The sequence below is a fragment of the Sorex araneus genome, chromosome 8 (genome assembly GCF_027595985.1).
Source record: "Sorex araneus isolate mSorAra2 chromosome 8, mSorAra2.pri, whole genome shotgun sequence".
Lineage (NCBI taxonomy): Eukaryota > Metazoa > Chordata > Mammalia > Eulipotyphla > Soricidae > Sorex > Sorex araneus.
In genome coordinates, this window is record NC_073309.1 from 48,964,038 (window position 1) to 48,988,413 (window position 24,376).

Below are 24,376 nucleotides of genomic sequence, written 5' to 3' on the forward strand. Positions count from 1 at the left end.
GGCAGGGACCAGTGCCCGCCCTCATACCCTGGCCTGCCTTAGTCTTGTGTCCTGGCCCCCCTCAACACCCCCATCCTCCAAAGGCGCACGGTTGTCTTCAGCGTGTGCAGTGCCAGCCGTCACCGCGAGAGGGCGCCAGTGAGACCTGATTGAGCCATGTTGGTAGGCGGGGCAGCCCCGGAGGGCCGGGCCCTCTGAGGTCACCGGGAACGCCACCCTCGGAAATGCCAACAGCCACCTGGCCCTCTGACAGGGACAGGTGAGGATGCAGCGACAAGGACCTGAATGCCTCGAGGCCTGGGCGCGCTTCCTGGCCTGAGTCAGCCAGGACATCCCTCCTCCCTCAGTCCCCGCCCTCTCACCCAACACCCCCACAGTCACTCCTGCCAAGGGGGGGAGGGGGCCTGAGCAGGCGCCACCGTCATGCAGACTGGGACACCACGGCACAAGCTAGGTCGGGGCTGGCACACCTCGTTTATTGCACTTGAACCCTGACTTGCTCACTGGACCTCTGCTCCGGCATCCACTCTGCTGGCCGGCCAGCTGTGCCCTCCTGTGGACGGCTTCCCTCCTGTTCCCAGACGTGCCTGGGGACCTGTCCGCACAACGCCCGGTGGGACCCTGGGCTGTGTGCCCGGTGGGGGCTCCTACGCCCTCATCAGGACTGGCTGCTGCCCAGAGCACCCCAACTCAATGTCCGCCTGGTTTGGACTGCCCTATAGGAAGGGCGCTTAGGCCATGATTCTTGTCTTGGGCCCCAGCGTCCAGTTTGGGGGGGCAGGCTGGGCTTGTCTGATCTGCCCAGGGCTGTGTCCTGTGCTCTGGCCTGCCCGATGTCCCCGGGGGGTACTGTTGCCACCGCTAGATGGCTGCGGGGGTTCGTGGCTGGGGGACTTGGGGGGGCTGGGGGGCTTGAGCGCGCTGACGGCCCGGATGAGGCCCATGCGGCGGCGGATGGAGTGGTCCAGGTTGACGGTGCAACGCAGCAAGGTCTGCGCCTCACCCACGGTGAAGGGGAAGTCGGTGTCCAGGAAGCGCTCGAAGAGCTCGGGGTCCCCGTCGAGGTCCAGCACGTTCTGCAGCGCCTTAGTCATGCTGTGCAGCTCTGGACTGACGTCGCAAAACACGTCCCAGAGGCGTGCGCGGGCCTCAGGCGCGCCCCCCGCCTGCTGCCGGTCCTCCAGGCACTGCAGTACCCAGCTGAGGCGGCAGGGCCACTGGTTGGCCAGCACCACCCACGCCACGGCCTGGCGCGGCGTGGGGCCCGGGGCGGCCCCCTGCAGCTGCTGCTGCTGCAGCAGGCGCACGGTGATGGGCACGGTGTTGACGATGCGCCGCATGGACACCACGTTGTCGGGCACGTACTCGTACAAGCAGTCGCGCTCGTCGTGCAGGCAGAAGAGCGCCTCCTGGATGCGTCGCGCGGCCTCGGCGTCCACGCGGCTCTGCGCGGCCACCGCGCCCTCCTGCTGCGTCTGCACAGCCAGCAGCTGCGCGCCCTCGGCCCCCGCCGTCGCCTCCTGGCCCGGCAGCCGCAGCTTGCGCGTCATCTCGCGGTAGAGCAGGTCGTCGCGGCTCTGCACGGCGTCCTGCAGGAACTGCAGCTTGGTGCGGCGGCCCATGATGGGCACCGAGAAGGGCAGCGTGACCGTGCGGTTGAGGAAGTGGTAGCCGTTGTCGGCCGTGCCCTTCATGGAGCCCGCGCTCTCCAGGCAGGCAGCCAGGATGCTGGGGTCCACCACCAGGATGAAGATGAAGGGCGCGTGGCTGTCGGACAGCAGCGTGTTGATGGCGTTGAGCACGCCCACCACGCGCTCCGGGTGGCACGTGTCCAGCCCGGTGACCTCGAGCACCACGCGCAGCCGGCGCCGCTGGTAGATCTCCAGGAAGCACAGGAAGTCGGTGAGGAGCTCCACCTCCTTCTTCACCTCGCACATGAAGCCCAGCTGGCTGCCGAACTTCTCGCGGGACACCAGCCGCTCGATCTTCTTGCGCTGGCTGACGAACAGGTGCTTGCCCACCGAGTACACGGCCATGAGCAGCCCCGAGCCCGACAGCGTGGTGGCCGCGCCGCCGAACACCCGCAGCACGTTGCCGCCGGCGCCCGCGTGGCCCGGCGCCCGCGCGCCCACCGACAGGTAGAGCAGCCCCACGCCCAGGCCCAGCGCGGCCAGCAGCGCCAGCAGCCCCAGGCACACGCGGCGGCGGCAGTGCCACTCGCGCTGGCGGAAGCCCGACGTGGTGGCCGGCTTGTTGCCCAGGACCGAGTAGACGCTGAAGGGCAGCGCCCCGTACTGGCGCCGGATGCCCTCGCACAGCGTGGTCACCAGGCCGGCCCACAGCTTGTCGGTGCCCGCGTACTGCCAGGCGCTGAAGCGGATGAAGAGGAACTTCACGTTCTTGCGCCGCAGGTGCACCTCGGTGATGACGGGCTGCAGGAACACCAGGTACCACAGCAGGCGCGGCAGGCTCCAGCCGCTCACCTGGCGCGGCCGCCACTGCACGCGCTGCAACTCCTCCGCCTCGCGCTGCGCCGCCTCCTGCTGCATCAGCGCTGCGGAGGGAGAGCGAGGGAACCCGGGGGTCAGGGAGGGGGCGTGGCCCCACCCGTGTGGGCGAGGCCTGTCCCAGTGGGGGCGGGGCCGATGTTGGCCACACCCCGAGCCCCATCCCAGAGGAGGGGGAAGAGAAGGAAGCACAGAAAAGGGCCCCCAGTTGGGCTCCGTGGATGGATGTCTGAAGGCGAGGGACAGGAGTGGGCACCTGAGAGGTAGAGAGGTAGAGCACGCGGGCCCCCAGGACAGAGGCTAGAGAGGGCACAGGAAAGAAGGTAAGGAATGAAAGAATGAATGGGAGGGCCGGAGCGATAGACAGCAAGTAGGGCGTTTGTCTGGCCCGCTGCCGACCTAGGTTCAATCCCTGGTATCCCATATGGTCCCCCAAGCACCACCAGGAGTAACTCCTGAGTGCAGAGCCAGGAGTAACCCTCTGAGCATCTTTGGGTGTGACCCAAAAAGCAAAAAAAAAAAAAAAAAATGAGAGGATCTCAGCTCCTCCAGGAAGCCCTCCCTGATCAGATCAGTCGTTCCCCTGAGCTTCCTGTCCCATTCTTGGCCACCTAGACTGGGTGGTCACTGCCGAGAGCTGGTTTCCCTGGCTGGACAGTGAAGGGCAGGGCCCATGCTCAATTGTTTGCTTCTGTTTTTGGTTTTGGGTCACACCCGGCAGTACTCAGAGCTTCCTCTTGGCTCTGCGCTCAGGGATCTCTCCTGGAGAGGCTTAGGGGAGCCTATGGGATGCCAGGGATGGAACCCGGGTCAGCTGTGTGCAAGGCAAGCGCCCTCCCTGCTGTACTACCGCTGTGGCCCTGGGGCCTTGCTATCTTGATGATCTGCTGTGCTCTGGGCACGCGGGAAGAAGCGCTGGATGGAGGAGTGTCTGCGGCTGCGTCATGGGAGCCGAGCTGGTTCTCTGCTCTGAGGTCAGCCGGGAAGGGGTGGCGACCGGCCGACGTCACCCAGCAGCCGGGAGCTGCGTCCGACTCACGCAGGCTCCTGTTTGCTATGCCTTGTTCTCAGTCTGTTCGCGTGATGGGGCAGAGCTGTGCTATTTCTTCTTGTGGCTCTGGGGCCACACCCAGCGGTACTCACGGGCTAGGCCCAGCTCGGTGCTTTGGGGGTTTGCTTCCTGCAGTGCTCAGGGGACCGTGTGGTGCCAGGAATCAAACCTGGACCTTCCACATGCATAGCCTGCACCCAGGCCCTATGAGCCATCTCCCCTGCTCAGCTGGGTTGCAGTTCCCACCTTCAGCGAATCCACTTACAGGTGTGGGCCGGTGTGGAGGAGTAGTGATGGGGGGGGAAGTGGGGACTCAGAAACCATCTGTGGGGGCCGGAGCGATAGCACAGTGGGTAGGGCATTTGCCTTGCATGCAGCTGACCTGGGTTCGATTTCCAGCATCCCATATGGTCCCCCGAGCACCGCCAGGGGTGATTCCTGAGTGCAGAGCCAGGAGTAACCCCTGTGCATCCGGGTGTGACCCAAAAAGCAAAAAAAGGAACCATCTATGGTATGAGTGGGGGGGATGGGGGAAGATTGGAAGCTAGAGGGGAAGTGGGAACAGGGCATGGGGGATGGGAGGGGTGCCCACGTCATGCCAATTCATGGGCATGCCGATTGGGCAGGCTGTCTTCAGGGCTGAGACTCTGGGAGCTGAGGGCCACGGTCAGGCCAGAGCTTTGGTTTCTGGTTCTCCAGGAGGCCCCCCTCCCCCCTCACACACATCCTCACCCGTGATCTTGTCCAGCATCATGTGCAGGCGGCAGCCAAAGGGGGCGTAGAAGCCCACTGTCACGGGCACGGGCACATGGCAGAGTGTCTTGGCCAGGCAGCTGCAGTACACATCATCCTCCGTCAGGATATCTGGGGACGGGGGGTTGCAGTGGGGAAAAGTCAGTGGGGCTGGCTGAGCTGCCCTTACCTCTCCCCTGCCCTGGTCTTTCCCACCCCCATGGAGCTTCCTGTGATCTCAGGCAGCCTCTAGGACCACCCCCCCCACCCCGCTCTGCCCACACAACACCCTTCAGGAACTCAGCCTGGACCCCCCCAGACAAGGACCCACGGGCTGAGCCAGCTTTGCATGCAGAAGTCCAGTCCACTAAGCACTGCCAGGAACAGCCCAAGCACCGCGACCAATCCACAAAACATCCACAGACTTGGAACCCCTGCCTTCCATCTCCAAGGCCGGGACTCAGCCCGCTGCCCACCCCCGCCCCTCACCAGCACATAGCCCACCATGCAGGTCACGTGCACGGGCAGGGCCTGACCCCCGGGTATGAGGGGGCCAGAGCCTGGTCTGGGCAGCCCCAGGGTCCACTTGGGCCTTTAGGTGCATATTGGAGTCTAAGTTGTAACCCCATATTAAGGGATTAAGGGACATAGAATCCGTTCTGACACTGAGGCCCCCCCACACACACACACACACTGAGAGCTACTTCCGGGACCTGGGGTGGGACTCCATAAAGGTGGGGATCAAGGTCTGGCAGCATCCAGCTCAGGGTGAGGCGGCACTGGGCTGGTGATGAGGCACCTCTCACCTTTGAAGTCTCCATTTCCGGGGCTGGAGACAGCGCCGGGGGCCCCAGGGTCAGGGTGCGTCTGACCTGGAGCCCGAGAGGCTGTTCAGCTCCGCACCTCATTCAAAAATAGACTTCAAGGGGCAGGAGCCATAGGACAGCGGGGAGCGCTTGCCTTGCACGCGGCCAACCCCGGTTCCACCCTGGCATCCCCTGTGGTCCCCCAAGCCCCACCAGGAATGATCCCTTGAGCACCGCTGGTGTGACCCCCCCCCGACAAATAAGCCCCCCCCAAAAGCAGACCCTACCCGGGGCTTCTCCCACAAGAGATTAGTTTCCAGCCACCACGTGGACAGGCCACCGGCCACCTGCCTGGACACTTAGTCTGGTCACCTCATCTGTCACCTTGCAACCTCCTCCACTAGCCAAAAGATCCATGTCACCCCACCTGCAAGGTCCCCGCCTACTCCTTTCAGCCCCCTGACTGCCTGGCTGTCCCTGGCCACGCATCCTGCATCTCTGCTCACCTTTGCAGCCCCCGCAAGCATGACCCTATTGGACATGGCCCTAGGTGCCCTGCCTGCCTGCCCCCCAGGCTGGCCCACCCCTTCATTTAATTTCTCCCTCCTGTGCCCACCTCTCTGCTGTGCAATACCGACCCTCACACAGTGAGCACCCAGAGCAGACCTGCACCCAGCTCCCCGCTGCGCCCCAGAACAGAGCCTGACACCCGTGGAGACTTGCAGATCTACTCTGAGAATGGATGAATGAATGAATGAATGAATGAATGAATGAATGAAGGCATTTGCACACATGGCAATGAATGAACAAGCAATAGAGAGACCCGCGGCTGCATTGCTCTCTCCAGCCCCCAGGCCTCTCTCTGCTTCCTGTTGCAGCAGGAGGTCCCCATGGGTCCCCCAGAGCTGCCAGGCTTATGCCCCTGCCCCCTACCCCGGGACCTGGGGGGTGAGGGGATGGGAGGGGGGCTGGCAAGACGGAAAGCAGGGCAAAGGCATCTGCAGGAGCGCGGGGCTCAGCGGTCAGCCAGGCCTGGATCCCCAGCAGCAGGCCGAGGCCAGGCTCAGGAGTGGACAGGGCGGACAGCTGGCCCAGAGCAAGCGGCCCGGGGCAGGCGAGCGGCGCGGGGTGGGGGGCAGTGCCCGGGGAGGGCGGGGTGAGCACCAGCACTGAAGGAGCTGAAGGGGCCGCAGGCCGCGGGCGCGGGTAGGGGCCGGGCGTCCGTGGGCTGGCTCGGCTGCCTCGGGGCCGCAGAGGTGGAGGGTGGGGCCGGGCCGCTGCTGGCCGTGGCCGTGGCCATGGCCGTGGTGCGTGCAGGGGACGACTGGGAGGCGCTGGCCGGTCCCTTGGGGGCAGTGCTGGCTGCTGGCTGCCCCTTCTGGGCCTGGTGAAGGGGGCAGAGGCGCTGGCGCAGGGGGCCGGGAGGTGGGGCTGGGGGCTGCCGCTGCTGCAGCACAGGGCCCTGGGGGCCCCAGCGGCAGCCCCCCCAGGGGCCGAGGTAGGCCAGCTGCCAGCAGGCCTGGGGGGGCGGCCGGCAGGGCCCATGGGCTCGCTGGTGGCCGCATCCTGGAAGGAAGGAAGTGGGGGATACTGGGCCTGGGGCCCTGGGCCTGGGGCCCGAGTGGGTTAGGCAGCGGGAACCGAGCCGCCCCAGGTGCCTCAGTGTCCCCCCCACTCCCTGTGGGCATCAGCTTGGCGACTCGCTGGCCTGCTGGGCCCAGAGGCCAGCATGGAGGGGACAGCGGGCACTGGAGAAGGGGCCCTCATACTAGGGCCAGGCTGGCCAGAGGGGGCCTGGCCAAAAGCACCCACAGGCACCCCTGGAAGCCCCAGTCTGTCCCTGCACCCTCAGCAGGGCACGAGGGGCTCCCTCTCCCGCCCCCCCAGCGCCCCCAGGTCAGGGGATAAGCACTCAGCCTAGGGGGCAGTTTCCTCAGGGGGGTCCCCCGTTGGCCCCATGGGCCCTGCAGAAGCCCCGGGGAGGGGACTGAGCCTCCTTTCCCAGGGTCCTCGGCCCTGCTCGGCGACCCCCCACCACAGGCCTGCAGAGGAGCCCCCCCCACCAAACTGAGCGCCTACCTTTCCGCTGTCCCAGCTCCTGGTCCAGGAAGCAGTGCTCGGCGGGGGTGCGGGGCGGCCGGGCGCCCTTGGCCAAGTGCATGGTGTAGTGTTTGTGCATGGCGGGGGGGCTGCTGCGGGGCACAGAGATGCCGTTCAGTGTCCAGCCACCCCCACCCGGGCCCCCCGGCCAGCCCAGTGCTGGGGTCCTGGGCCAGCCAGGAGGGTCAAGGTGCTTCTCAGAGTTGACGGTGGGAGGTCGGGGCTCAGGGGGTTCTCTTGGTGGAGCCCCAGGACCTTTCCCGAGAGGGCAGCACTGAGGGAGGGCTGGGCGATGCGGGAGCCTGCGGGGCACTGAGCGGAAGGAAGGGAGCAGCAGGTGGGGGGTCTGGGGGAGCGGGCGGGGAGGGTGTTGCTCAGCGCCGGGCACCCCTGGGGACAGACTGAGGGAGGGACGTTCGGGGGGACACTGGCCGAGTGGTGGGTTTAGAACATGAGCCCGAAGCAACCGGGGTGGATGCTGCTGGGAAGACGGGGGACGGGGGGCAGCGGAAACGGGGGCAGAGGGAATCGGGAAGAGGGCGAGGGCCTGAGCTGGGGTCCCCACCCCCCCAAACCCCCACCCCAGCCGGCTCCGTACCTGAGGGTGGCCTGTCGGCCCCGGCTCCAGCGCCGGAGCTGCCGGGGCCCAGCGCGCAGGCCCGAGGGAGGCCCCACCAGACCGGTTTGCCGGCCCCGCCTCCTCCCCCGCCTGGATCTGCTCTCTAGGACTGGGGGTGAGGAGGGTGGGGGCACCCGGGTAAAGGATACCGCGGGTCAGGGATGGAGAGACCTGCCCCAGGAGGGCCGCTCCAGGGCTCTGGGGGCTGTGGCACCAGTGGGCCCAGCCCCGGCCCAGGACCCTTGGAGGAGAGAAACCGGGAGACTCAAGAGTCCAGCTGTTCAGGGCCCAGCTGTGTGACCCTAGGCAGGTGACTTCACCTCTCTGGGCCTCGGCTTCCTCATTGCTGAGCCACGCGACCGGCTGCCTGACCCACTTCCCTGCTCCTGGGGCCCCCGGGGGAGGCCTGCGTGTCGGAAGCACCCCCATACACACAGCCCTGCTTCCGACACCTTCCACCTCCTCGGCCCCCCAGAGGGGCCAGGGGACAGCCAGGTCCCTGAGGAGGCGACTGAGTCCCACAGAGGTGAAGGCCCTGCCCAGGGCACTATGAAGGCAGGGGGGGCTGTTTCTGCTCTGCCCACCTTCTGGAACATTCTCCCAGAGGAGGGGGCCGGTGGCTGGGGGGGGTTACAACCCCCTGCAGCTGCTGGTGCCATGGGGCCCACGTAGCACACATGGTGAGTTGAGGGGCGCCTGGCAGGGGAAGAGGGAACCTTGCCTGGCTGCTGACCCCGCAGGCCTGCCAGAACAAGCGGGGTGAGCGGGGGAACCCCCCAGGCTGAACCATGAGCTGCTGAGGGAGGCACTCGCCCCAGCTGCATGGAGGGTCAGAGGGAGGCACGGCGGGCAATGCAGGGTTGGGGGAGCAGATATTCCCTCATAGCAGTTGGGGGCCCCCAGTCAGCTTAATGCCCAAAGGCAGGCTAACTTACCCGGCAGGGCAGCAGGCAGTGGGGTGCAGGCGCCCCCAGGTGCTGGGAATAGAGACGGGGAAGGTGGTGACGGGCCGTGGTGGGGACAGGTGCAGGCAGCCGGTCCCGGTGCTGCGGGGACTCGTGTCAGCGATACACGTGAAGTGTGAGAGGTGGGCAGGGCGTCTGGCCCATCTGTCCATTCATCCGACCCCAGCCTGGCATCACCGCCTGCCCCTGTCAGCCTCGGGCACCCCCACTTCTGTCCCCCCCCACGCCGCGCGCCACGTGCCTGAGGAGAGGGTGTTCCCAGACTTGTTGGTGCTCGCAGAGCTGCGAGGGCCAGGGGGAGGGGACCCCGAAAGTGTGCAGGTGGAAGGAATGTTCAGAACCAGGGCTCAGGCCTGGGGGTCAGGGGGGAGGTGGGGGAGCCTCACAGGAGCGTGTCCCCTCCTCTCCCTTGCAGATAGGGACAGCCCGTCGCGTCCCTTCCCCCACCCAGTCACCCACCACTCGGAACTGGGGTTCAAAGTCTTTATTACAAACATCTGCTCCCTCTGTCCCTCCACCACCCCCTCCCCATGACACCCATTCATGGGAACACACAGGATGCCCCAGCAGCTGCGCCCCCTCCCCCCCAATCTTGCTTGTCTCCGGGACTCCCCAGCCCATAGGTCATCCCCAAAGGCAGCGGCCCAGGCTCGGCAGGTATGCGGGGGGGCCCTCAGGATTTCTGGATCAGCACCTGGAACTTACCTGGAAGAGAAGGGGTGACTTCAGCTGAGCCAGGAGCTGGGGGTGAAGCAGCCGGCACCCCTGGCCTCAGAGCTGTTCCTCCTGCCCGGTGGCCTGGGGCCACGCTGGCTGCTGCCTCTCAGCTCAAAGGACCCGAGGCTCCCCGCCCACCTGACCTGCATCCCAGGGGAACTGGGGTATCAAGGTCAAGCGCGCGGCGGGGCGGGGCCTGGGCACTGAAGCCCCGCCCCCAGGCAGGGGAGGACCGAACCAACCGATGAAGGAGGCTGCAGGCTGCCCCCCAGTGTAGGAATGCGACCGGAGGAGGGCCACAGCGGTGGGTTCCCGGGCTGGCCCTCCGGGGAGGCGGGGCAGGGGTGGGGGTGGCACATTAGGGGGCCTGGACAGGCTGTGGCTGGTTCTCTGGGGCACTGCCCCCCAGGATGTGGGGACTCCCGCCCCCCACCCCCACCCCCGACTCACAGGCGGGCAGGGCGGCCACGGAGGCGCTGACCAGACTCTCGATGCCCAACGTGCTGAGGGCGCCACGGAGCAGGCCACAGGGGAAGGCCAGGAACTGGGGGGCGGGGGTGGGGGAGCGGCACAGGTCACCCCGGGGGTCGGGGCCACACGGGACTGTGGGGATGGGGGCGTGGCATGTGCTGGGTGGAGCCCTGCACCCCCGTACCTTGGGGGCCTCATCCACATACTGGGGGCCGGCGGCCATCCGCACCAGGAGGGGGAAGCAATTGTCCTGCAGGATGTAGGTCCCCTGGGGGCGGCGCAGGAGAGGCCTGTGGGGGCTGGCAGGCAGGGCTGCACCCCCACCCTGAGTCCCTCCGCACTCGCACTCAGGCGACTTCTGCCCAGGGTCAGGAGAACCTCGGGGATCCCCCACGCGGCCGCACCTGGTGGTTGGTGCGCAGACTGTCCATCTGCTTCTGGAACAGCGCCACCCACAGGTCCTTGCACAGGAACTTGAGCACGTCCAGCTCCTCCCTGAGGGCCAGCATCTCCCGGGACAGCCTGGGGGGGGCGGGGAGATGCAACAGACCCAGCGGACCCAGGGAGGAGGGGGAAGCCCCGAGCCGGCACCCCCCCCCCCCGACCCCCAGCCCAGGTGGGCAGGCGCTGCTCACCTCTCCCCCAGGGCCTGGCCCACGCGGAAGCCCACACCCTCCAGCACGGCCAGGCTCAGCTTCACTCCCTAGGAGGGGGGCGGAGAAGGCTCAGGGGTCTTGCCACCCCTCCAGGATCCCCCGGTGCATCATGGAGGCCCCCGCACCCCACTTCCCTGGGTGCCAGGCTGACTCGGGGGCAGAGGGTCTTCCCCAGGCTGTTTCACCCCGACCCCTCCCGAGTGACCCCATGTCTGTCGCCTGTCAGTGTGACCCCTCACAACATCCTGCGGTCCGCTCAGCTCCTAGGACATGTCTCAGGCCTTCTGCAGTGCCCAGGACACTGGCCACAGCCAACGATCCCTCCAGGCTAGGCCTGGCCAAGAGGGGACTGGAAATTTCACCCGTGTCATGGCACCTTGGGACAGCGGCTCAGAGCCCAGGAAGAACAGGCAGGTGGGGTGCCCTGGAGGGAGGGCTGAGAGCCAGGGAACAGCAGGGGACCCCACAGCGGGGGCTGTTGGAGTGTCCCTCAGTGGGGCTGGCCTGGCCCGAGATGGCCATGCCACCCGTCCACGCTCAGGGACGTGAGACCATATGCAGTGCCAGGGATCCAACCCGGATGGCCATGTGCCGTGAAGGCATTAAGTGTCCCCCTCCGCTGTACATTCTCTCGGCCCGTATCTGGATAAGGGCCCCTTATCGGGGGCATCGTGAATGCCAGGTGGGAGACTGAGAAATGGGGCCTGCAGAGGCTGGCTGAGCCCCCGCCCCTCACCATCTCCCCACACTCCTCTGGGGCGCAGCCTGGGGACAGCTTCCTGCACCCAGTGTCCCTCCAACCCTGTCACCTTGCCCTGCGCGCCCGGCAGGCTCTCTGGGCCCTCCTCTCCCAGGTCTCCCGACCCTGCCCCTAGAAGCTGGCACCAGCTCGTGAGTGGCGCTTCAGGGATTGGGCTGTGGGCCGGGATGTGGCGGTGGGTGGTCCCGGGCAGAGCCTGGATCTGAGCAGACATGTCCGAGGTGGCGAGTCCAGCCGTGTCCCAGGGACAGTGGTGCTGGGGCCTGGGCGGCACTCACGCCCAGAGAGGGGCTAGGGGGCCAAGAGGAGACCACCCTGGCGCCCCAGCCACGGTGGTTGGTGGGGGGTAGGATCTGGACATTGATGACACAAAGTTCAGGGCCGGGCCACCCATCTGTCTGCGGGGCCGGGGCGATGACACAGCTTCCGGCAGGTCCCTCCCGCCACTGTTCTGAGGTTTCCTCAGAGCATCTGTGACTCAGCTGCATGGGGAGGGGGCCATGGGCCTGGTGGCCCAGATCCGCCCCTGCCACCATGGATGGGTGGACAGGCCCATGGCCAGCTGCCCCAGGACTTGGTTTCCCCGGGGGAGGGGTGTCTGATGCTGCTTCTGCAGTCACGGCCGGAGGGGCCCCCACAGCAGTGCTCAGGACAGAGTCTGGGGCCTCACACGTCCCAGGGACATGTACCCTCCTCGTCAGCCACACCTGGGCCCTCATTGGACTCCTGAGACGCCCCCTCCCATGCAACCAGCAGGGCATTTCAAAGTGAGGAAGGGGCCCACTTTTAGTTGACCCCCGGGATAAAGACTCTGAGAATGTCCCCCGCTTCCTGGGTCCCTCCGGGATGCTTTCCATGACCTGGGTTTGCACCCCTGCTGCACTGCTTACTGGGGAGGGGGGCAAACAAACACCCTCATGGCCTGAGCCTCAGTGTCCCCACAGGTGAAACAGGGCGGGGACAGTCCTTGCCCGGCCCTGGGTTGGGGATCTACCCATTGACTGATGGGGGGATCACGGGAAAGAGGTGTCACCTGCCGTGCCCTCTCGTGGGGAGTGCTCCCTCTGGGGTGCTCACGCCCAGCTCCTTGGCAGCTGCCTTCGGATTAGGGGTTCATCATCCTGGGGCGGGCAGGCCTCACCCATTCTCTGAGTGCTTGCACAAGAGCCCAGCCCAGAGTCGGGGTGCTTGGGGGCTCCCCACGCAGCATCCTGCGGAGAGATGCACCACCAGAAACCCCCGGGAGAGTCACTGGAGCACAAACTGGGGGGCACGGGGTGGGGCCGCAGGCTGAGAGCCAACACAGGCTGGGGGGTGCATCTTGTATGTGACTATGTGCTGACCCCTTTTCCCTCTTGAGCACCCCACGGTCCCCCTGAGCAGCTGGGGGGGGGGCCAAGAGTGGCGAGAGAGGTGCTGAGCACGGCCTGGGAGCCGCCAGGTCGCTGCTCGAGCCTCCTGTGACCCCAGCACCCTCAGGACACTGCCCCTCACCCCGACTCCTGGCGGGGCTCCCTAGAGGCCTTGCACTGTCCCCCCAGGATCCCTGGCGGGGCTCCCTAGCAGCCTTGCACTGTCCCCCCAGGATCCCCGGACTTCAGGTCTGAGGACAAGGACTGTGCCCTCTGGCCTCTGCCCCCCACCCAGGGCCTGCTGGGGGGGCTGTCCCTGGGCCACTGGTGTCTTTGCCCTCAAGTACCCAGATCTTGGGAGTCTGGTACCCAGATCTTGGGAGCCTCTCCCCATCCGGGGAGCCTGTGCTGTGGGGAGAGCGGTGTTGGGGGGACCCCATTCCTCCAGGGCCGAGCCTTAGGTGGGAAGTCCCTCTCTTGCAGGTATCCCGGGCCTCTGAGGACCGGGGTACAGGGCTGCACCCACTCCTCTGTACAAGCCCTGAGCTCCAACCCCGCGCAGGGATCTGACTCGGGGGATGTTCCCCATTCCAGTGAATGCAGGAGGGTGACCCTGGAAGAGGGGGGATGGGGACGGGGTGGTGGGGGCTGTGAGCATGTAAAGGTAACTCGAGTCCAGACACAGAGGATGAGCAGGTGGAGGTGAGGCTGGAGACAGGGCCAAGGGCAGAGGAGGGAGCCTGGCCCTGGGGAGGGGAGGGGTCCCTGGGAACCCCATAGACAAATGAGGCAAAACCCAGCAAGTGCTGAGTGCGCAAGAGAGAGGTAGCACGGGGGTGAAGGAAGGCACTTGCCCTGCAGGTATCGAGCCCATTTCAACCCCACAGAGCCAGGAATAGTGCCAGAGCACCACCGGATGTAGCCAAAAATTCCAACACTCCCCCCCTCAAAAGAGACATGACAACATGGCAAGGGCTCTAATATCTTTTTTGGGTGTGTGTGGGGGTTTGGGGTCATATTGGGCCATGTTCAGGACTTATTCCTGGCTCTGCACTGAGGAATCACTCCTGGTGGTACTCAGGGGACCAAATGGGATGCCGGGGATCGAACCTGAGTCAACCCTGCTGTACTATCACTTTGGTCCCCAGGACCCTAATTTCTGGTTTGAGAGCAAAGATGGGTGGTATGTGAAGATACTGCAAGTTCCAACACACACACACACACACACACACACACACCCCAATACCCTTCCCCTGCTTTATTCCCCCCAATATTTTCCCAATCTACTCTGTGTTTGACTCCAGAACCACCTGTCTCCCACCCCTACCTAGTAACCCAAGTTTCCAGCAGACAATTGTTTTTTATTTTTCCCTTTTTGGGTCACACTGGCAATGCTCAGGGGTTACTCCTGCCTCTATACGCAGGAATTACACGGGAATTACTCCTGGCGTTGCTCAGGGGGACCATACAGGATTCTGGGGGTCAAACCTGGGTCAGCCACATGCAAGGCAAATGCCAAACCAGCTGTATTATCGCTCTGCCCTGAGGACAAGGATTTTTGCCAACTTCTATGATAATCCCCAGAGCCCAGAGAGAAGCCTAGCACCTCCCAAGTTTTAATTAAAACTGTCAACTGAGGGGCCGAAGCCATAGTACAGCTGGAAGGGTGTTTCCCTTGCACGTGGCTGACCAAGGTTTGATCCCTGGCACCCTGTGTGGTCCCCTGAACACTGCCAGGTGTGCCGCCTGTGCTGCCCCCACCCCTCCCCAATCTGTCCAATGAAGGGACAGAAGACATAGAACGGGATTAAGGTGCTTGCCTTGCACGTGGCCAAAGTGACCCCTGAGCACAAAGCGAGGAGTAAGCCCTGAGCACTACTGGGTGTCCAAAACAAACACAACTTTTGTACTGCCTCAGATTAGGTTCCCTAAGGGGGTATTGGGGCATGAGTCAGTAAGTTTTTTTTACCTTGCATATCACTGACCTGGGCTTGATCCCCAGCACCCCATATGGTCCCCCCAGGCACCGCCAGGAGTGATTCCCGAGTGCAGAGCCAGGAGTAACCCCTGAGCTTTCAGAATGTGGCTCAAACCCCTCCCCACACACACAAAAAAAAACTAATAAGGGTGTTGCTACTACATCTCAACATAGTTTCTTCCAAGTTCTTTCATAGCACAAACTTGATTTTTTGTTGAATGAATCAGCGTCCCATTCCGAGACTCGGATGCATACACGATGCAGCTCATACAAGAGAGGATACCGAGGCACAGACGGGGCGGGACTGGCTCTGACACCTACTGGGCGGGGCGGCCGCGATTCAACCCAGGCGGCGGTCAATCGTTAAGGTCACAAAGGGCCACTCAGTGAGCGACGACCTCCCCCCCCACCCCCTCCCCGATCCCTCTCTCTCGATTCTAGCCCCCACCCCTAGGCTCGCCCGCGGCCACCCCCACTTAGAGGAGGAGCAAGCGGGGGCTGGGGCTGGGGCGGGGCCGGGGCTCCCTTCCGACCTCTGGACCGTCTTCCGCGTTGCCTGGGGTCTCGACCTGACCTTCCCGCGGCAGCCCCATTCCCCAGCCTCCGGGACCCGGCGCTCACCCCCGGGCCGGGGTCAGGATCGTGCCCGCAGAGCTCCGCCACCATCTCTGTGTGCAGAAACTCGAACAACGTGCTGTCCGCCATGCACTAGCTTCGCGCGCCTAGCGACTGTCCCGCACTCCGTTGCTCTCATTGGCCCGCTCTGGCCCTCCTCCTCCCGCTGCCATTGGTGGCTCGGACTAGCCCCGCCTTCCTCCCTGGCTCACGAGGTGCGCGCGTGAGCTTGAGCTACCAGGGGGCGGCCTCCTTCGGAGTCTGCGCTGGTTCCGGGTTCCCGAAGTGTTTCCATTGGTCAAACCAATCGCTACACGTGACTTTCTGCTTTTTTTATTTTAAATCCCCATTCGTCCACTCCCTACCCTCATCCCGGACGCGCCTACTAACGGCTCTCCTATTGGTCAGCCCGCTTCTCACGTGATCGCACGGAAGCGTTGCTTTCTGGTTGGTGGCTCAGCTGCAGGGATTGGCCACTGACGCCCGCACACACTGTTCTCTGATTGGCTGGGACTGCACCTCCACGGCAGGACCCGGCGCTTCGCCTGGAAGTCGGATTCCGTGTTCTCGGCGCTCCAGTGACCCGGTACGCTCCGCGGTGCTGCGTTCCCCCGCCCTCCCCAGAATCCAGCTGGACTGTCACCCTTTAAGTGACCCTGGTCTGATGCAAGCTCAGAGGCCGTGGCCTCCGTTCGGAGTCCAGTTGGGCCTCAGTTTCCCCGTGGGTCCATTTAACGGGTCCGGTAGTCCCCATCGCGGACAGGGCCGGCGCGCTTCGTTTACACAAGAGGAAACAGCTCCCGGGGTGGGGGAGCAGGTCATTCTCGGTCGCTGATCGGGGCGAGACATAGTGCCGGGGTTCAGGGGCTCCCCTTGCAAGCCTCTGACCACGGCACCTCGAGTTCCCCACCCAGTAGATCCTGGAGAGACCCCCCCAGGCCGGATGTGCCCCCAGTACCCCGCAAAAAAGCCTCTGGCCCCCGTGGGGGGGTTCTGGGGACCGCGTCCGTGCCCGCCGCTCACGCCGTGCCTTCCCTCTCCCCCGCCAGTTCGCGCCATGGCGTCCCGGGGTCGTCGGCGGAGGCCCGAGACCGTGGTCCCGGGGGAGGCGGCCGAGACGGACTCGGAGCCCTCTGCGTCCTCGTCGGAGGAGGAGCTGTACCTGGGCCCGTCGGGCCCCACGCGCGGCCGCCCCACGGGGCTGCGGGTGGCGGGGGAGGCCGCGGAGACCGACTCGGAGCCCGAGGCCGAAGCCGCGCCGCGGGACCTGCCGCCGCTCGTGGTGCAGCGGGCGCCGGCCGGGGAGGCGTGGGGCGCCGAGGAGCCCCCCGCCGCCGCGCCCGCGCGCTCGCTGCTGCAGCTCCGGCTCGCCGACAGCCAGGCGCGGCTGGACCACGACGTGGCGGCCGCCGTGAGCGGCGTGTACCGCCGCGCCGGCCGCGACGTGGCCGCCCTGACCGCGCGCCTGGCGGCCGCGCAGGCCGCGGGCTTGGCGGCGGCGCACAGCGTGCGTCTGGCGCGCGGAGACCTCAGCGCCCTGGCCGAGCGCCTGGACATCGTGGCCGGCTGCCGCCTGCTGCCGGACATCCGCGGCGTGCCCGGGACCAAGCCGGAGCAGGAGCCGGGGCCGCGGGCCTAGCCTGGACCCCCAGCCCTGTTTTACTGTTCTCGGGGACGGGGTGGGATGGGGACAGGCCTACAGCCCCTGGGACGTGGCTCTGGACCCTATGAAACCCTTGCGGCCATCCTCAGGGCGCATCCAGCGCCTTGATTAATTCTGTGTGCAGTTTTTTGGGGTTTGGGTCCCCCCCTCCGTGGCTCAGCCCCTTACTTCCGGTTCCTTCCCTGATGCTGTGGCATTTGGAGCCTGTCACCTAAGTGAAGCTCCCTGTTATATGTGTGTTGGGGAGGGAAGGGTGTAAGGGAGGGGTGTCATTCTCTGCTGTCTGGAATTTGGTTTGTGCAGGTTCAGTTTCCCACAAGCTAAGCAGGACCCCAGTGCTGCTTCGGTCACCCCTTCATTCCTGCTCTGCTCCCAGCGCCACGTGGGGACTGTCTGGGAATCTGAGCCCTGGTGTCCCCTGCCCTGCCTTGGCCTCCCTCTGCCATCTCAGTGGCCCAGTCCCACTGCCCCTGGCCTTCTTTCCCTGGGACCCCCAGGATTATTTTTGTGTTTTCCTGCTTTGCCCAGCCTACTAACCTGCCTGATCCAGGGCTCCCCCTACCCCACTCACCCCGCCAGGCCCAGGGCGGCAGGCCCCAAGGTGCCTTTGCCATCTTCCAAGCTCCTGGTGCAAGATGGGCCTCCTGCCAGCTCTCCATACAGAGTATCACAGGTCAGACGTCACAAGTCAGGCCCTGTCCCCTGCCCCCATGATGGGCAGCTGACCTGGCCTGCATGATCCCCACCACCTCTTTGCACAGGTGGTGTTGGCCCCTGGATGCTTGAAGAATCTAATCTGCCCTGCTCCGGGCATGGGGTCAGCCCAGCCCGCTCCTCCCTACCCACTCTCTTCTCTATCACCAGCTCTAAACCCTCTGTCCTATTCCCACACTCAATGCCCTGGCTGAGATCCTGGGCCTCCCCTGTTCCCCCCTGAGGGTTGGGAAGAGTGCTCTAGCGCAGAACCATTAGCCTTCAGTTCAGAAGGAGCCGGGGCAAAGTGACAGTACAGCGGGTAGGACCCTGCCTACTGGCCAACCTGGATTCAGCCTCTCTCACAGTATCACCTGCCTGACCAGGAGTGATCCCTGAGCACAGAGCCAGGAGCAGCCCCTGAGCACTGCTGGGCGTGACTCCCCAAAACAAAAAATAAATGAATAATGAGTCAACAAATAAAACTCAGAACATGCGCCCAAACAACCCAGGCCTCAGGTTTCATCTGTGCGGAGGGGGTGGTGAGCAAGTTTGAGCCCCACTTTAAAAGTATAAATAGGAGGGGCTGGAGTGATGGTACAAGGATAGGTACTGGGACGGTACTTACTTGCCTTGTATGAGTCCGACCTAGGATTGATTCCCAGCACCCCATATGGTCCCCCAATTCCTGCTCGGGTCATCCGGAGCATTCCTGGCTGTGGCCCCTAAACAAAAGTAATGTAAATAAATAAATTTTTTTAAAAAGTGAGTGAAAGAGGGGGCTGGAGCAATAGCACAGCGGGTAGGGCGTTTCCCTTGCTCGCGGCTGACCTGGGTTCGAATCCCAGCATCCCATATGGTCCCCTAGCACCGCCAGGGGTAATTCCTGAGTACAAAGCCAGGAGTAACCCCTGTGCATCGCCAGGCGTGACCCAAAAAGCAAAAAAAAAATAAAAAGGTGAGTGAAAGAGTCCCAGGTCGAGGAAACAGGACAGACAAAGACCCTGAGTTCGACAGAACCCTGATGGTTCCTGCATCCGGAATGGAGGGCGCCCTGGAGTTCTGGGGGCAGAGGAGAAATGTGGCACCTGTCAGCAGGAAGCTGACAAAAATTGCACCTTGGATGAAACCCCAGAAAGGTTCTCGGGACTGGAGTGATAGTGGCAGGACACTTGCCTTGCTTCCTCCTGTCTGCATTTAGGGGTCACTTCTGGTGGAACTCGGGGGAACTTATGGAGTGCCAGGGATTTCTTTTCTTTTTTTTGGGGGGTGCACACCCAGTGATGCTCAGGACTTGCTCCTGGTTCTGCACTCAGGAATTACTTCTGGGTGGTGGTCGGGGAGCCCTATGGGATGCTGGGAATTGAACCCGCGTGCAAAGCAAGAGTTCTCTCTACCTATGGTGCTATTGGTCTGGCCCCTGGAGTGTTGGGTTTTACCAGCAGGACCTTGGACCAAGGAGTTAGAGGAAAACAGTTTATTCCATTGACATGGGAACTTCAGAGAGTTTCACCCTCATTAAGAATGTGTGGGGGGGAGGCTGCTGGAGTGATAGCACAGGGGGTAGGGCGTTTGCCTTGCATGCAGCCGACCTGGGTTCAATTCCCAGCATCCCATATGGTCCCTGGAGCACCGCCAGGAGTAACCCCTGTGCATCGCCAGGTGTGACCCAAAAAGAAAAAAAAAAAAAAGAATGTGGAGGTGCAATCCCAAAAGGAGAGACAAGAAAAGCACCTGCCATAGGTGTAGCCTGGGGGTGGGGGTGGGGGGTGATGGGAGGGAACCTGGGACACTGGTGCTGGCTGGTGCTGGGAAATGTTCACTGGTGGAGGATGTTGGACACTGTATGAAACCTAACCATGAACAGTTTTGTAAGGGTCTATCTCACAGTGATTCAATAAAAAAAAAAGTGAAAAAGAATGTGGAGGTGGGGGGTCGGGTGATAGGGCAGCGGGAGGGCTCTTGCTTTACACATGACTGACCGGGATTCGATCCCCAGCATCCCCTGAGCACCGCTAGGAGTGATTCCCGAGTGCAGAGCCAGGAGTAACCCCTGAACATCACCAGGTGTGGTCCAGAAACAAACAAAAAAAGAATGTGGGAGGTGCTGGAGCAAGAGCACAGCTTGCACGTGGCTGACGTGGGTTTGATCTCCGGCATCCCCCTGTCCCGCCAGTCATGATTCCTGAGTAGCACAGCCAGGAGTAAGCCCTGAGCACTGCTGGGTGCTCAAAAAATTTAAAAGTGGGAGGGCCGAAGCGATAGTACATTGGGGAAGACACTTGCCTGACATGCCGCCAACCTGGGTTCGATCCCTGGCATCCCATATGGTCGCCTGAATAGCTTCATGACTGAGCCCTAAGCCAGGAGTAAGCCCTAAGCACTGCTGGGTGTAGCCTCCTCTTAAAAAAATTGGGTGGGAGGGCTGAAGCCATAGTACATTGGGGAAGGCGCTTGTCGTACATGCTGCCGAGCCGGGTTCGATTCCCAGCATCCTATATGGTCCCCTGAGTACCTTCATGACTGAGCCCTGAGCCAAGAGCAATCCCTGAGCACTGCTGGGTGTGGCCCAGAACAACAAAAAGAGGGGGCTGGGGTTCAGCGTCCGGCTCAGTGATAGAGCGTTTGTCTTGTGTGTGTGAGAGGCCCTGGGATTCCATTCCCAGAACCACCAAAACAAAACCAGAATGACTGGGCCCTTGAGGGCGGAAGTTCCCCCCGTGGTCACTCAACCACAGGCCTCCTGTTGGCCCTCATTGGGGTTTAAATTTGGGTTTGGTATTTGGGCTTAGGGGCTACATCGGAAGGTGTTCAAGGCTTGCTCCTGGCTCTCCGCTCTGGGATCACTCCTGGCATGCTCAGGGGACCTTTTGCAATGGTGGGGATTTGAATTGGGGTCATCCACATGCAAGGCTGACGCCCTCCCTCCTGCCCCGTCTCTTGCGGTTTGGATGGACACAGGGTTCAGGAAACCTCAAGCCTAGGAGCTAGAGGGAGGCTCTGGCTGCCGCCAGGGACCACACCTCCCCAGGCCTCTTGCAGAATTACAACGGATTAAGGTCAAGTGCCTTAAATTTGTAATTCCAGACCAGCAAGCCAGAGGTAATGGGATGACCTCACTGGGGCCACCGCTTCCCTCCCCAAGGCCGTGGAGAAACAGGAAGGCAGACGGAGGCTGGGTCAGAGAACTGACACAAAGAGGCCATCTGAGGGCGTCTTCTATTTTTATTTTTTGGTGGTGAATGGGGCACACCTGGCAGTGCTCAGGGCCTACTCCTGGCTCTGTGCTCAGAGATCACATCTGGTGGTGCTCGGGAGAACATATGAGGTACCAGATATCAAACCAGGATCGGCTGCATGCATGCAAGGCAGTTAATTGCCCTGCCTGCTGTCCTGTCCCTTAAGACCAGAGTGTGACCATTCAGATTTCCTCCCTCCATAACAGATGTCCCGAAACTCAGTCGCTTGAATCAGTCATTTTTGCGAGAGGCTCATGGACTCCGGGGAATTCAGCATGGCTCTGCTGGAAGATTTTGCGATTGCTGCTAGTGATGATTGGGCTCACACAGGTATTTAGGGGTCAGTGCATTGGCAGAGAGGACCCCTCACCCCCCAGGATTTGGCTGTGCCCAAGAAGACTAAGGTAGCTGCCCACAATGTGTCTGTGTGGTCTCCCCGTGTGGCAAGCGCTTCCTTCTAGCGTGGCAGTCCAGAGTGACCGTGACCAGCCCACGCGGCCTCCTCGGCACCAGCACGAGTGGCCTCCTGTCCACTGACTTCTTTGGGGGCCACACCTGGCAGTGCTCAGGATTCCCTCCGGACTCTGTGCTCAGGGTTCACTCCTGAGGAGGCTCGGGGGACAATATGGGGTGCCAAGGTTCCAACCAATGTTGCTGACATGCAAGGCAAGTGCCCTACCTCTGTACCATCTCTCTTCCGGCCCTGATTGGTTATTCTCAAGACAGCTGAGTTCACAGTGGTGGGGGGTGGGTGGGGGCAAGAGCCATAGACTTTGATGGAAGGAAGTGTCTTAATTTCTGGATAGTTAGATTTCTTCCTTCCTTCCTTCCTTCCTTCCTTCCTTCCTTCCTTCCTTCCTTCCTTCCTTCCTTCCTTCCTTCCTTCCTTCCCTCCCCTCCCTTCCTCTCATCCATCCCTCCCTTCCTTCCTTCCTTCCTTCCTTCCTTCCTTCCTTCCTTCCTTCCTTCCTTCCTTCCTTCCTTCCTTCCTTCCTTCCTTCCTTCCTTCCTTCCCTCCTCTCTCCCTCCCTCCCTCCCTCTTTCCTTCCTTCAGCCACATCCAAGGGTTCTCAGGAACTATTTTCAGATACCTGCTCAGGTGTGACTCCTGGTGGTGCTTGGGGGATCATATGGGTTGCTGGGATCAAACCAGACCTGTGTGCAGTAACCCTGTTCGATCCCCACCACCCTCTATGCTTCCCCCCAAGCACTGCCAGGAATAATTCCTGAGTGCAGAGTCAGGAGTAACCCCTGAAATCACTGGATGTGGCCCCAGGACAAACAGCAACAGCAACCAAAACCGTCTTGCGGGATCACATGGTTTGTCCCTTTGCCCGCGGGAGTGACCCAGGCAAGGCTGAGCCAGGGAGAGAGCACAGGAGCAAGGGCGCTTGCCCTGGCACACAGCTGACCCTATTTTGAATCGCTGGCACAGCCAGGGCTCGCTCCTGAGCACAGAGCCAAAAAAAGACCCTGAGCACCACTGGGTATGCCCCCCCAAAAAAAAGAAACAGTGAGGTCCCTGTGGGGGGGGGGCAGAGGTGACCCCAGGCATACTCAGGGGGACCATAGACAGGGTTGGGAATCACACTGGGGTCTGCCTCATGCAAGGCAAGTGCCTTAATCCCTATACAATCTCTTCAACCTGTGTTTCTTGGGGGGCCACACCCAAGCACTACTTTGGGGGAGGCATGACCATGGGAGAGGGCCTCTTCCTGCTGCCCCGTGCACCTCTCTTACTTCACTGCTAGGGACGATCTGCCCCGCCCTCCAGGTCTGGGAGGAGCTGAGGGGACAGGTGTGGGGAACAGCGCAGTCTGGAAACGAGGATCAAGAGACCAGACGCCCTCCCCGCACCCCGGCAGCATCTCTGGCCTCTCTTCCTCCTTATGCTGGCGTGGTCACAAGGGCTTCTGGAGGGTCGCCAGCTCACACACTGCTCCCCACCACGCGGGCAGATCCCAGGATCCGCTGCCTTCCACGCCGAGATCTTATCTCTGCCTGCCTGACGGGTGGAGAATGACAGGCCGCTTTCAACGGCAGGAAATGGGACGGAGGCACCATTTCACGCCTGGCCTCCCCAGCTGGCCCCAGATTGAAGTCCAAAACTGCTGCTGGTTGGTGGAGAGGAGAGAGTGGGGGGACGTGGCACGGTAGCAGCAGCGGCTGGACCTGGCTGGAGGAGCGCCGAGCCTGCGCCCAGACCAGGTTCCTGACTCACAGGAGCCCGGGACTCCAAGGCCAGCTCCAGAAGCGGGGAAGGGCACGTGGGTCTACAGGAGCAGTGTGGAGTATTACACAATTGTGGAAAATTCACAAAGGCATCGATACCCAACACAGAGGGCGAGAGGGAGAGTGTAGTCGGGAAGGAGCATGCCTTGCACGTGCCAAGCCGGGCTCCATTTCCCGTGCTGCATAGAGTCCCCCAGGCACTACCAGGAGTGATCCCTGAGCACAGAGCCAGGAGTCAGCCCTGAGCACTGCCACCCCAGAAGAACACCTGAGCATACTGGAAGACTCCTATGTTGCAGAGGAATCTGGGACATCTTTTCTCCCGAGTTAAGTCACGGGGACCAGTAGGGACTATTGGGTTCAAGCGCGCAGCATCTCAGCAGTGGAATCACCCCAGATGGGGCAGTTGTTCTGGTGGGCCGGGGAGCAGGGCGTTCAGGGAGGAGCCATTCGCAGGTGTTACCTGAGCTGGCTCCTGAGCAGAGAGCAGGAGAGGTGTCCTGCTCTTGTTCCTCATGCCACTGGCATGGCTGAGAGACCTCTTTCACAATGCAGGTGACGTGAGGACAGGACCGGTGTCCCCATCAGAGGGAAGGGCATGTGCCAAGACTCCAAGCCTGCTGCTGGAAGGTTTGCAGGCAGCAGCGGCGGGGGGAGGGGGACCAGAGCAGGGCAGCCGTCTGGGGCCCGACTGGACTGTCCCTGGTCCTGTGACACCCCCACCCATAAGCCTGGATTCCTTTTTCAGGGCAAGGAATTAGCAGTAAGTTAGATCAGAGTTGCATTTTGGGTTTTGCCCACTCTCATTGATTTGGGGTGGGGTGGGGCGCGCATCAGGCTGTGTTCAGGGCTCTCTCTTGGCTCCGTGTATAGAGCTTGTTCCTGGTGGCACTTGGGGGACCCTAAGTGGAGCCAGGGATGGAGCTGGGGTCAGCCACATACAAGGCAAGCGCCTTATACCCTGCTGTTCTCTGGTCCTGCCTTTCATCTGTTTCATCTCCTTGTAGTACACACGGGTGAAATCAGTCATTTTTTTTTCTCTTTATTTTTTGGTTCTTGTTCTCCCTCTTGGAGAATCTGACAAGCTACCAAGAGTCTATTGCCCACACGGGACAGCCTTGCAAGCTCCCCATGGCGTATTCATATCCCAAATACAGTAAAATATATATATATATATATATATATATATATATATATATATAGGAGGAGGGCCCGGCAAG

At 62.6% G+C, this 24,376-nt stretch overlaps 3 protein-coding genes across 4 annotated transcripts; 1 reads left to right on the plus strand and 2 right to left on the minus strand.

Annotated features, from left to right (window-relative positions):
- Positions 1–534: 534 nt before the first annotated feature.
- NKPD1 (NTPase KAP family P-loop domain containing 1) lies at positions 535–8,925 on the minus strand. Its single transcript, XM_055145891.1, has 4 exons — positions 8,751–8,925; positions 7,176–7,288; positions 4,291–4,422; positions 535–2,554 (listed from the first exon to the last, which is right to left on the minus strand). The coding sequence occupies exons 2-4, from the start codon at positions 7,273–7,275 to the stop codon at positions 732–734; spliced, it is 2,055 nt and encodes a 684-aa protein (XP_055001866.1). The 5' UTR covers positions 7,276–7,288; positions 8,751–8,925; the 3' UTR covers positions 535–731.
- A 423-nt stretch (positions 8,926–9,348) lies between these two features.
- TRAPPC6A (trafficking protein particle complex subunit 6A) lies at positions 9,349–15,475 on the minus strand. 2 transcript variants are annotated; one of them, XM_004607743.2, is made up of 6 exons: positions 15,336–15,475; positions 10,604–10,671; positions 10,373–10,490; positions 10,153–10,236; positions 9,948–10,041; positions 9,349–9,485 (listed from the first exon to the last, which is right to left on the minus strand). In XM_004607743.2, exons 1-6 carry the CDS (start codon positions 15,417–15,419, stop codon positions 9,454–9,456), a joined length of 480 nt encoding a protein of 159 aa, XP_004607800.1. In that variant the 5' UTR covers positions 15,420–15,475; the 3' UTR covers positions 9,349–9,453. The 2 variants fall into 2 exon arrangements, with proteins under 2 accessions (XP_004607800.1, XP_055001867.1); XM_055145892.1 differs by lacking the exon at positions 10,153–10,236.
- Positions 15,476–15,759: 284 nt separating this feature from the next.
- BLOC1S3 (biogenesis of lysosomal organelles complex 1 subunit 3) lies at positions 15,760–18,192 on the plus strand. The gene is made up of 2 exons (XM_055145629.1): positions 15,760–15,915; positions 16,379–18,192. The coding sequence occupies exon 2, from the start codon at positions 16,387–16,389 to the stop codon at positions 16,966–16,968; it is 582 nt and encodes a 193-aa protein (XP_055001604.1). The 5' UTR covers positions 15,760–15,915; positions 16,379–16,386; the 3' UTR covers positions 16,969–18,192.
- The last annotated feature ends 6,184 nt before the right edge of the window (positions 18,193–24,376 follow it).